This window comes from Neodiprion fabricii, chromosome 4, assembly GCF_021155785.1.
Source record: "Neodiprion fabricii isolate iyNeoFabr1 chromosome 4, iyNeoFabr1.1, whole genome shotgun sequence".
Taxonomy (NCBI): domain Eukaryota; kingdom Metazoa; phylum Arthropoda; class Insecta; order Hymenoptera; family Diprionidae; genus Neodiprion; species Neodiprion fabricii.
Genome location: NC_060242.1, coordinates 27,493,490 through 27,506,984, shown reverse-complemented (window position 1 = coordinate 27,506,984; position 13,495 = coordinate 27,493,490). Strand labels below are relative to the sequence as shown.

General features: G+C 37.1%; 1 protein-coding gene across 4 annotated transcripts in view; it reads left to right on the top strand.

The window, feature by feature from the left end:
- The window catches only part of LOC124180831 (chromatin-remodeling ATPase INO80), a 37,221-nt gene that overhangs the window by 4,090 nt on the left and 19,636 nt on the right, over positions 1-13,495 (top strand). For all 4 annotated transcript variants that reach the window (XR_006870316.1, XM_046566676.1, XM_046566677.1 and 1 more), the window contains 13 exons: positions 54-270; positions 395-482; positions 707-998; positions 1,200-1,402; positions 1,471-1,611; positions 1,677-1,798; positions 1,871-2,166; positions 2,262-2,544; positions 2,733-2,879; positions 3,035-3,287; positions 7,862-7,989; positions 9,329-9,423; positions 11,099-11,171. Coding sequence is in view for 3 of the 4 variants with exons in the window: in XM_046566676.1 (XP_046422632.1) it covers positions 54-270; positions 395-482; positions 707-998; positions 1,200-1,402; positions 1,471-1,611; positions 1,677-1,798; positions 1,871-2,166; positions 2,262-2,544; positions 2,733-2,879; positions 3,035-3,287; positions 7,862-7,989; positions 9,329-9,423; positions 11,099-11,171 (2,338 nt within the window). In the remaining variant the exon portion in view is untranslated. The remainder of the gene's footprint in view (positions 1-53; positions 271-394; positions 483-706; positions 999-1,199; positions 1,403-1,470; positions 1,612-1,676; positions 1,799-1,870; positions 2,167-2,261; positions 2,545-2,732; positions 2,880-3,034; positions 3,288-7,861; positions 7,990-9,328; positions 9,424-11,098; positions 11,172-13,495) is intronic.

Genomic DNA, 13,495 nt, shown 5'->3' with positions numbered 1-13,495 from the left:
TTCTTTAGAACCGATTAATCGTTCAAATGTGATCAACCAATATTTTGAATCAGTGAACTGATGAAACACAAGGCGAAGAAGAACGCAGTCGAAGCATTTGACAGTGAGAGGGCGCGCACCCGCCAATTTGATACCGCAGCAGCCGCGCAAGAACTTCGTTTGAGTGAGACACCTGAAACTCTCGAACATCCGCAGCCCGCCATATTTCAAGGCAATCTAAAAGGCTACCAAATGAAGGGCATGAATTGGCTCGCTAATTTATATGATCAGGTATTTACATTGTGTAAATTTTGAAAATTTCCGTTGTTTAGTGTGCTAGAAATATTAACTCATAGTTTAGCCTTATTGATTTTTCATTATTTTTTCGCAATCCACGAAACTGTTGTATTTGCAGGGAATTAGCGGTATCTTGGCTGACGAGATGGGTCTTGGAAAAACCGTTCAATCGATAGCATTCTTGTGTCACGTCGCCGAAAAGTACTGTGAGTATTTCAGCTTCATTGAAATTTGACCACAATAAATTATAGATAATCAAACAATCGATAAAAACTTATATAGCCGAGAAAAACAAGGCCCGTTTTATCGATATTCCTGTATTAATAATGTTTTAGATATTTATAGGTACGAATATATATGTTCTTAAATTTGAATATGATCACTTATCAATCGAAATAAATATTACTAATTTTTTTTTTGTCTATTGTAGCTGTCTGGGGCCCATTTTTAATAATATCTCCAGCTTCGACTCTGCACAATTGGCAGCAGGAGATGGCGAGGTTTGTTCCAGATTTTAAGGTAGTACCTTACTGGGGTAATCCGCAGGAACGTAAAATCCTAAGACAATTTTGGGAGACCAAAGATCTGCACACGAAAGAAGCGTCCTTTCACGTTGTTATCACAAGTTATCAATTGGTCATCACTGATTACAAATACTTCAATAGAATAAAGTGGCAATATATGATTCTGGATGAAGCTCAGGCTATTAAAAGCACAAGCAGGTATTTATTTCAAGTATAGAATAGCCGTTGATAACAAGTTTGAGATTTATTTGTTAGAAATTTTTCATGATATTATAAGAAATTTCGACAAACGTTGAAAAAAACTAGCGTTAAATAACTAACATTGAAATAAATGTTCAAATAAAATAAAACTATCAGTCATACCTGTATTCGCTGATTAATCTACTTCACTTTTTGTAGTATGAGGTGGAAGCTTCTGCTTGGATTCAGTTGTCGTAATAGACTGCTGCTGAGTGGTACGCCAATCCAGAACAGCATGGCCGAATTGTGGGCCTTACTTCACTTTATAATGCCAACCCTATTTGATTCTCATGACGAATTCAACGAATGGTTTTCTAAGGACATTGAAAGTCATGCAGAAAATAAAACTGGGATTGATGAAAGTATGTCAGCTCTATTTTTGCTAGATCATTTCTGATCGACGTCATACTATCAATTATTTTATTTCTAGAGCATTTATCGAGATTGCATATGATCCTGAAACCATTCATGCTGAGGAGAATAAAAAAAGACGTCGAGAATGAGCTCTCTGATAAAATTGAAATCATGGTTTACTGTCCACTTACGACTCGACAGAAATTGCTTTACATGGGTATGTATTACTTGGGTGGGTGCAATTTTTGATAATTAACTATCGAGTTACTTTATGCGTTTCAGCCTTGAAGAAGAAAATCAGGATAGAGGACTTGTTGCATTACACGGTCGGTGGAGCAGACGCAGTACCAAACGACAAGAATTTTACATCAAATTTAATGAATTTAGTGATGCAATTTCGCAAAGTAAGTTTTCCCTATACAGTAATACAGTTTATACGAGTTTAACATAATAGTTATGAAAAAAATTCTTCCCAGGTCTGCAATCATCCGGAATTGTTCGAACGAAGAGACGCGAAGTCCCCGTTATTTCTGAACGTGGAAAGCTATGAAATGCCAGCACTTGTGTACAACGAGGGATTGGTAAATACATCATTGCTGTCGAAAGCTCATTTGCTCTTCAACAAGCTGTGCATATTTGCAACAGAGTACATACATCGGTCGCTTCATCAGGAAACTGAAAATCCAACCCATACTTGTTTTTCGTTCACAAGATTTATCGGCCTGTCTCCTATGGAGCTCAACAAGATTTTCGTAGCCGGTATACTATTCAGGTAACAATTTAAAACTTCATGAAGAATGTATTCTTATCAAAAAATACGAGAGCAAAGGATTTGAATTTGAAACTAGGCTAAATTATATTTTGCAGATGGGCTTACACAGTGGCAATGAAAAATAAAACTCAGGTCAAACGGTATTGGGAAGATTGGTGGGTTGATGACAAAAGAATACCACCAACCAATCTTACGATACTTGTCAGTTCAAAATTAGATACCAATTCCAATGTCATAGACGATTTGATCTTCACAAAAGACATCTCCAGAGGGGAGGCTTTTTATACACATGCTACGCACAGTATTCACTCTATGTCAGAGACTATTGCTCATCGAATACTACGTAGCAGTAAGCAGCTCTCAAGCCAACTCATTAAGGTAAACCTATCGAATAGTACATCGAAATTTTATCCGTGATTGTTCAGCACCCATCTTTTACACATGTGTCGAGTAGTATACATTGAGAAGTGCACTCCACAAACTTTATATCCGAACTTACATTTTTTTACTAAATTTTGCCGATGATTTTTCTGTGTCCATCAAATAATTGAAATTGTTATTCTCAGTGGCCGTTGGTGTCCTTGAAGACAGAATATGGCGAGGATACCAAGCTGCCGCTCTTGCCAGAACATCCTCATAAACCTAGATCACCCATAACAAGACCCCTTCAACGTACTACGTTACCTGCTTTTGTCTGTGATAATAATCCTAAGGTAAGCATTTGAGCTGATATTTTCTCTAGTATATCAATAGAAAAGGAAGCGTCAGTTTTAATATCTATTCTTATTTAACATTTATGTTGAACACTTTGATCTAAACATTGATTTTCATCAAAGTGATTGTGAATTTTTTTCATATTTGCTTACAGATACAAGCTAGTCCAAGAAAATTATATGTAAGTAGTAGCAGCGCAGCGTCTGCGTGGCGACGCCATGAGGAATGTGGCGGTGTAATAGGTCAGCGCATGCTGTGGCTTGGCTGCGAGCGAGCTCTCCTCTGTCCTCCGCATAGCATGTCCATGGGCTCTCGCATAGCGGTCCCCAGTACCTTCTCCTACAACCCTCCAGGTGGCTTGTTGGCCTGCACTCCAATAAATGGGTGGTCAAATATCATCATACCTGGTGAGCTTTTTCCGAACATTAATCGCTGTACTTAAACTGTTAATTTGATAAATTCGGAAATGTCTCAATGAATATTGAATAAGAATACTTTTTGTCTTAGTCATGCAGAGCAGATGGCTCTTACCAATCTTACCGATTTATCGAAGTTGAGCTCTTTTTTCCCCAAGTTCAATTGCAAAAGAACAGAAATTCGTAGAAGTATCCAAATTTTTCCAAATTCTCTTTCCCAATACGCTTCATAACTTGTGTACAAATTTTTTTTGCTTAATGGTCAGGGATGTAGTTTATCCCTGGTTTTCAAAAGAAATCTGGAAAAGTTTCAAAACTTCAAATCTCACTAATTATGGCTACTGTGGAAAAAAAAACTCCTCGGGTGTCTACAGCAGTGTTTTAATTTTTGGTGATAATATGCTGATAGGAATTCATCTCAAACATCTACTCTCTGTCTAGCAAGTATAAATTATGAATTTTGACGGACTGATGACGTAACTTTGAGGGAGGATTTTTCAATTTTCCCTATTATAATTACTGCTAACTTACATGCTAAGCAATCAAATGGGGTAGAAGCGTTACCTAAAAGAATATCACAGTGATTACAGTACAACAATACTAAATGAAACATTTTATAAGAGATGGCAGTAGACTGTCTATTTTCTGGCTAACGTAGCCTACCTACCTACTTACCGCTAGACGATAACTCATCGCATCTCTCAACCGTTTTTAATCATGTTCGTTATATGTACGGTTTATTTTCCAATGTACCGACGATTGCATAATTACTTTCTTTTTTCATCGACTCGATAGTCTTGGTATTCGTTTTTCCATTTCAAGCTGCTTTCTAACTATATTTTCATTCATGACAGCAGTCAGGTTTACTTTTTAAATTCAGTCGAAATTGTTCGCCTCCTCATTTGGATCAGTAAGTATCAAAAAATCTTAGGCACGAATGGTGCAGACCAAATCGAAATTGAATATGAATCATACGTCAGTTATATCTTATTAGTTTCGTTGTACCCATAGTCCAATCTCCTTGTTTTTGATTTTTCATATCTTTCAGTCTGCATGTTATTGATTGAACTTGTATTTTCGATTTCGCTCATATTTCGGTTCTATTTATCTCACAATCAGTAAATTTATTCACGATGTGCTGACAAAAAATTGTTCATTGGTGAGGAAAGGAAAATTGGATTCCGAAATAATTAAGAAATTCCCAGGACTTGGACTTTGAAAATATAAACTCATCGTTAGCGAATGTAACTCAATGCTATCACACGGCCATTTTTTCGTTTTCACAAATATATAGCCTACTTACCAGCATTTATATCATGTATATCTGTGCGAAGAACGAACTATTTAAATAATTGAGGAACTAAACTTATCAACGACGGGCTAATTATTCTCTTCTCGTACACATGATTTCGTATTGGTGGGTAGGTAAAACATGAACGGTTCTCAATACTCAATATACTGAAACAACACTGAATATGTGTTTGTAACGTTTCCATATATGCAGTATATCTACATGTGTTTATTCTTCTGTTAGATCTTGGAACAAAGATCCTGCAGATTATAAAATTATAAATACGTATACGCTATTTCCGAACTGCACCGCTATAATTACACGTTTCTTAAAGTGCCTATTATGGCTTACCTAACATTAATTTTTCAACTTTTTTCCCTTTCATATGCAGTTTATTAACTTGCGTAACGGACCATTGAAAATTATTGTGGCATAAGTCGTATACTATATACAGGGTGGTCGTAAAAGTATTTTTTCTCCACACAACGTAAGAATTAATATTGCACATGTGATTATATAAACGAAATATCCAATTTCAAGATAGTTCGGAAAACGATCAGTTTTCGTTATTGACTCGTTGAAAAATGACTATTTATTATTATTATTATATGCGCGAATTGTATATTTTTCATTCTTGTGTAACGTAGAAATATTCGCGACTTTTATCATGTAACATCTTATCTACTTCTTCAGGCTGAAATCAGAGATAGCTGTCGGTTGAAAGTCTAGGTTCAAAATCATCGATTTTTCATATTGATATCAAAAAATCACTCCAATTATTAGTCACAAATTAAATGATGTCTCAGACAGGAAATGAATTTTTTTTTCTTTCAATTGGGCTTTATTTCTTGACCAGTATTTTTATATAAAAATAAACAAAATTCTGGAGCAAATCTGAAATCTGAAATTCCTATCTTGTTCGATACCTCTTGGAATGCCTTGTACAGAAAAGAGAATCGATCTTTTACAACACACGAAACGTGGTAACCATATAGCGGGACAAGGGTCTTGAAGACCCCGTTAGCATTTAATTTTGATGCGAACCTCTTTCTTCTCTGTATGCCATGATACTCACCTGTGGCTATAATGTGAAAACCTGCGCTGTTTCGAGAAAAATCTCTACCAAGTCTCATCGTCAGCACCTGCGGTTCCCGTTTCTATTAATGCTATCAGATTTTGCGGCTACAGACCGGAATTGAAAAATCCTCTTGGAATTTCTAGCTTTTACGTATTGTTTTAGCGAAATATTTCGAGTTATTTTGAAGTTCAATTTCTATTCAAGCCTGCTAAAATTCCATGTGAAAAAAACAACGAATGAGCGTTCCATTAGCCATAAATAACATTCACGTTCTTTCGATGATATTTATAATATACACCTGAAATCCGAGAAACACCTTCTGCACTTTTAACACGCAGTTATCGTTTGCGTATCTCTTCGAGCGTGAATCAATATAACGATTATTATAATGCTCACGCCAACGCATCGTTAATTTTTCTTACTTTTAATTGTTTTTCTAAATTCAATATACCGTTGCGCGGCCTTACATGCATTATTACAGTCGCACCGTAATCGTATCTTCACGAGGAGCCATCAAACGAGACGCTGTACCTAATGGGAATAATGTTTCAGTGAATTCAATCTACCAGGATTATCCGATTTCTCACCGTTGCATTAATAATCAATCCGTTTGCTGCTTTACCTATTATTAGCAGTGATCGCATTTTTGATACTGGTTACGGTGTGAGACTGCGATTGGCCGGATGCATAACTCTACATATAATCGTATAGAGTTTCTCACGTTTATACGCCTGCTTTGCTTGCGCCTTGTACGTTCTGTGAGATTAAAAATCGATTCAAGAAACTTATTAAAAACACTTAATTAACTTTATCTTCTTTCCTAATGTTAGTATCTCTAATGCATACATACGTCAATGATACATATCACGGAATTTGTATAATCTACAATGAAAAAATTTCCGCTTTATCTGCGAGCAATCACATAACGTGAAAATTGAAACAATCCACGTCCATCATTCCCAATGTACAAGCTATACGTATGGGAAATTTCATGCGAGCCCGACCAACGCCTGACCCTCACTATTTCTGATTTTGTTTCAAATTGTTTCTGCAATACTCTCAAACTCTGAAACATTACTCGGAATTTTTTTCAGATTTTTTATTCAACTGCTAAATTATTTATAAATATTTAATGTGATTTTGAAAAGGGCCTTTTTTAAAGTCCTTGCAAAATTCTCAGAAACTGTATTTTCCATTTCAAACATTTCAAGATCGGGCCCATGATTGGACGGTTTCTCTTCTATTTTTTTTTTGTTTTTAACACTTGTCTTTTTCTTCATGAACTAAAACATTGTTTGAACGGTCTGAAAATTCTCGAAAAATTCTCAGCACTTTTATTTTTCACCTAGAACATTTCTAGATCGGTTCCATCATTGAGCGATTTTTATCTATTTTTTTTTTTTTTTTCATATTCAACGTTTTTTTATTGACTACAATATGAAACCTGTCTAAAAATGTTCTAAGCGAGAAATCGAAGGATTGAGAATTTATGGAGAATTTTCAGACCGTTTAAGAAACACAGGTAAACAATCTTTTGGTTTATGAAAAAAAAAGACAAGTGTTAAAAATTAGAAAAAATCGGCCAATTATATGGCCGAACTTGAAATGTTTGGAGAAAAGAAAGTATAGTTTTTGAGAATTTTAAAAACGGTTATTTCAAAATCACTCTCAATGTTTACAAATAACTAACCAGTTGAGTAAAAATTTTGAACAAGATAAAAAATGGTAATGGTGAGACGTTGGTTGCGTTCGCATGGAATTACCCATGTGTAACATACATGCCGGGTGGATGATTAAACTTTCTTATTCACTCACCGAGAATATGTTATAGGTATGCATACGTAATCGGGAAAGTTAAATTTTAAATATCTTCTTTACCATATTCCTCAATCATTTTTCTTTCTATTTTTTTTATTTGATTCTTTTTCATACATGAAAAGAAGGCGATAAGTGTGACATATAATCGATTTTGCGACACTAATTCTCGTATAATTATTTCACTTTTCCATTTTCTTCATGCTATTTCGTACACTCTCGTAAACTATTTTCGACGCTGATATTTTTTACACATTCCTTACCTCAAATTTCCGCTGTAAGATAAAACGAAACAAATTTATTTCCTGTCGAGTTAACGACCCGGTTTATCGGCGATCCTGTAGAGTATGTTTTATTCGGTATTTTCTTCTCTTGTTACAGATAAACAAACCCTCGTCACCGATGCTGGGAAACTCTCCGTTTTAGACAGCCTTTTACGGCGACTCAAGGAGCAGGGTCACCGTGTTCTCATCTATTCCCAGATGACAAAGATGATCGATCTTCTCGAGGCGAGTTGGAACGTAGAGCTCTATTGCGCCCGTCGTTAATTGGTCAATTATTGGTTACAAGGATAAGAATTACGAGGCGTTTTAGTTTTTATTTTAAATAGCTAACGTTACGGTCGGAAATACGCCCCCCCTGCCTTGTGTTTTGTAGTTTTTTCTCTTCTTTTTTCATTTACTTTTTCCCCTCACATTTTTTCCAATGGAATGATCAAGATTACGAATGTAGAGAAAGAGTAAGAAGAAGGGACAGAAACATGTATGCGAGATATGTTAACGTCGGTTTGTACGATCTATTATGGACGGAAGAACACGTCCAAAAGGATATATTCATACATCCTGTCGCTTCTAACGACGCTTCTGACGATTAAAACCGCGCGCTCTCAAAAGAGTTAGTTGCTGCTTGCTGTGCAGGAGGGTTCGGCGCAGAGGCGAGTGCTTAAAAAGGGTTAAAAACTAGAAGGGTAGGGTAGGAGCCCCTTTTTCCTTTCGACCGAGTTACTCTCCGGAACTAAATTAACGCGCCACGTCTCATGCATGCATGCATGCGTGCAGAGCTGCCGAGTTGCAGAGCTGCAAGAGTGTCTTGCACGTGAGGATCAGTCGCCCCGTTATGAGATGTTATATTCGAATATATGCACGCCTACTTACCGCCGTTCAATGAAAATCTATTCCCATACTCTACAAATGTACACACATACCTGCCTGCATAAACGTCGGTTATTTATAATGACAAGTGAATTTTATTTACATTGGTAATTAAACGATGCGGTCGTTCGATCGTTCAGCTTGATTAGAATTGCAATTTGTTTTTTTCGGTTTCCCTTTCCTCCTGAATCGAGGATTCGTTACGAGGCTAATTTCGAAATGAATTATTAGGAAGACGGGGGAAAGAAGGAAATAATTATTAACATTATGTCAGTCCAAACCTCGTTGGAATAATTCAATTCATTTGTAGAAAGTAGTATAATCTTTGGACTACTTTCATCGTGGAAATACCGTGTGCCGAAATCATTTCCTTTACAAGTCACCCACGTCGTTACTTTTGGGAATTACCGATGTTTATCGTTTCTATGGAACGCCCAGTTTCGTCTCGATGCTATCGTCATGGGGTTCCCCTACTGTTTTTATTATCATCGAGCTTTATTGTAATACCCAGATAATTTTTATCATCGGGAAAAAAAAACCAAGGGAAATATATAATAATGCGTGTGGCATAACGTTTAGATATTTGAACAAAACAATAGTTTACTATTTTTCAATTTCCTGTCATGCTTATGGCTACGGTCGTAATACGAAATCAGTGATAAATACTTAGCTCATATTCCGAATTTTTTGCTTTCAGGAATACATGTATTATAGAAAACACACTTTCATGCGACTGGATGGATCGTCGAAGATATCTGACCGCAGAGACATGGTTGCCGACTTTCAAAAACGGTGAGTTATTTACCGATCAATTGCTTTTGTCTTTTATACGAAAAATGTAACGCTACGTAAAAAAATATCCTCATTACTTTTTTTTTTTATACTTTCGTTATTGCGTCCGTTATGCAATAGAATGAATTTAATCTACACTTAAAATGAATTATTTGTCTTCCCTATATTTTTTTACACTCAATTGTTGTTTCCAAACATACAATTAGCTCCTTGCAATTAGCAGTTTATTTCCCGATTTTGATTTACATGCAGAGAATTCCTTTCGGTTCAGGCAACCTAATTCCTAATATTTAGTGAGTTCGAATATATGAGGCCGTATACATACAGACACACACACACACACACACACAGATATTATGTTTATGTACAATATTTTCACGGGGGACGTTGTCTGTCTCGTCGGTTAAAAACGCACAACAGCACGACAAGGCCTCGAGCAACAGAGATTAGCTCGAGTTTCATAATCACGTTATCCAATATTAATTACGGCATAAATTACAACAAATAATGCTGTACTTCGTGTAATACAATACAGCAGCAGATATACATATATATGTATACCTATATATTGTGTAAAGCGGAATTCGATTCTCCACGCTATACACTATAATACATTATGTGTGCAAATATACACAAAAACGCGTCATTCAGCAGTTTGCGGCATATCGCCTTTTCCGCGGGAATTTATTGCGATGCGTTATTGGTTTCTTTCTTTTTTTTTAAATAAAACATGTTGATTTTCGTCGTATAACAAATGCGAGAATAAAATCGGTTTGTTGAAAAACTTGAAAAATTTCACACTTCCAAACGGTTATTTATTTTATTGACAAATTATATTATAATATTTTCAATGGACACAATACCCGCGACACGTGAATTGCAAATTCTACCGCAGAGAATGAAAATTGCAAAAGCCTCGAGGAAATTATTACGGCGATGATAATTGATCGGGCGAAAGAAAAAACGTTGGTAATTGAATTCCAGGCAATTTATACATCGCGTGATTACCTACCTACGTATACATGTCTTCCTCTTCGCGGTTTCACCCCGAAAGATTGGACAGGGGGAAGATAACTTGGCCACATATTTTTCCGGCCGCAAGGATCTGAGGTGGTGGTTACACCGCAATATATTCTCCGCTCGCCTCGTTAAACGTTTCAGGTCCGCTCTTTCGCTTGCCGATATTATATATTAATATTGCTCTGTACGGCGGTGCTCCTTCCAGCTCGCCGCCCATATTGCACCCATATTGCATCCGGCTTTGATTTACGGTCGACGCCCAACGTGTCACTTTGCCGCTATCCGGACCCCTTTTCTCGAGGGGCCATCGTTAGTCTCATCCTGTCTTCGTAAATCATATCGTATAATATGTACAGAGCTCTTCTGCCCACCTTCTCTGCCTTTTCCCCCCATCCCCTTTCTTGTCTCTGCAACAATTCGTTCCGATTTTCCTTCCTTTCGTCGCGTCGTATCAAGAAATTTCCGGAAAATCCTCGCGGCGGTATGAAAATTGTACATTCGTATGTAACTTATCACAAGCTGTACGCTGCTTGTACGAGGATTTGTTCTGGGAAATCCTACGACCGTTAACTCCCCAAATTCATTTGCATTCAGAGTCCTTTCAACTACCGTAAATCAACCCCTTGACCAGACTATCTATCCGTTTCTGTTTCAGGGCTGACATATTTGTCTTCTTGCTCAGCACCAGGGCTGGCGGTTTAGGAATCAATCTCACGGCCGCGGATACGGTAAGTTATACGTTACACGATAATTGACAGATCAAGCGTATAACAATCTATTCACACGAATTCTAGAAACAATGCAGCAAAGTTTAGCTAATTGGGTTCGAGAGACGATACCTGTGAATTTGTTAGAGGCAATAATATTATAACAGCTCGGTGATGATAGTCGATTGCATTCAGTTCTCGCTTCTTATTCATCTTTCGTTTTCATTTGCCGTAAGTAATAAAATGGATGGTAGCAATCCCGGGGTACCATGTGCACCTATTTACTTGATTTTAAAGGAAGTTGCAACATAAATAGAAAATGTCTGTTCCATTCCATAATAATGAAATCTATAATCACGACGCGGTAACTTATATGCTTGTCGTGACCAAGGGTAATACGATTCGATTGAATATAGTTATACGCATGAATGCAACAGAGAGTGAGAGATACCAAAGTAGAGATACGCACACAGCAAGAGGCTATGAACCCTCTGCGATGTCTTGGTATTTCATTTTTCTCTCCTGCATATATTTATATAAGTATACAAGTGTGTGTGTAGTAGTATATATATACACCTATAAAGTACGTTTCGGCTTTTCTCATGCGATCGCTGAAGAAATATCACCGTCGGAGGAACACGTATAACGATCTCTGTCGCGTGTGTGCGAATACGATAAACAAATTATTATACACCGTTGCGAGAATGATCGATTTTCTATTCGTACTTCGTTTATCGTCCATTCATTATATTATACCATTCGGTTGCTCGAGTCTTTACGAGCAATGAAAAGATACGGATCTTCCTTTTACGACTGTCAATCTTGCAGTTCGTGTTCTATCGCTGCGTCAAATCCGTGCTGCAAGGAATTGAAATTTTTTATTTGAAACTCGGGTTCCTGACGTTTTTGCACACATGGATCTTGAAGAACTCGCTGAATGTTTCACCTGTTGATTTTTGTTCAAGAAATTTTACGATCTCGGATTTGTCCGACTATACAAGAACATGTACGGAAATGATGACAAAAAAAAAAATCCGACCGATCGAATCGGAAGAAATTCCATTGCTCAATCTCGGTTCAACTCCATCCATGTTGAGTAACCGTTTCTGCTCGTTATATGCGTTTTATCTTCGACAAGATGATCGTTACATTTGAATATGGAGTACTAAAATGTAACAGCCGATGGGATGATCGGGACTCGAGGGTAGCAGGTGTCCTTCGTCGGACAAGTATTGGTATTTAATTAGTCACGTAATACGTTTCGTATTCGTTGTGTATAAGTAGCTATACCTACGTAGGTGTGTCAACGAGCTGAAAGAAACAATTAGGGGGAAGAAATAATGTTATGAAAATCTTTTTTTTTTTCTTTTCCTTCCCGTTTTCGGTACACAACTCGTTTGACGCAGGTGACGGAATTTAACCCCAAATTATCCTAATTAGGACAGTTATGCGTAGGTTGAATGGGACACATCGAGATGCGATGATGTAGCGTTCGCCTCGTCTCCTCTCGTCTCGTCTCGTCGGTACCAGATCCTCTTTTTCCTCAATCGAAATTCCGGAGCTCGCTTCTCGTCTCTATCGACGATGTGTCTGCATCAATTTACGTTACGAAAGTATGCATACCTATTGTGCACCGATCGGCATAGGCGTTCCCAATCTTGAATTCAACCATCGATCCAACAAATCTTATTTATTCGGAGACACGGCGTGCCTGCCTCACTTTCTCGCTTTGTTCGTCGTTTCTCGTGGATACACGAAATTATAGCTCTCCTTGTCGTTCGTTATTCACCTTATGGCCCTCGTTTTGATCATCCCTCGATTCAACTCACTGGAAGGCAACTTTAGCTACTGCATGCTGGTCTCGAATACCAAATGAGAAAACTATGCAAACCGCGATATTACGACGTTTCCGAAAGGTGTAGACTTTTACATTAAAGTTTTGTGAAACTGCTTTGAAGATATTGTATTTGTAATTAAAATTTTATGGTTTTGAGAAATTGCAGTTAGTTGTGAGCAACAATGAACTTGGGATTTGGTTTCACTCCTTTTTCCTTCGAAGGTTTAGAAAACTTGAGGATTTATTTATCAGACAGACGTCTTGCTTCTTCTGCATGGGCACAAAGTTGATTGAAATTCAAAATTGTTCGATGATCGACTTGATAGAAGCAGATTCCAAAACCAAGAATAGAAAAGTCCGAAACCTATGTTCAAACATATTTGCATTATTTCCGATCCACCAAGCGAACAAGAATGGATTCCGGGATTGACTCCTTCTGGCGGTTTATCTGTCTCTGCAAGAACAAATAGATAAAAAAAAGAAAAAAAAACATAAACAAATATTTGCA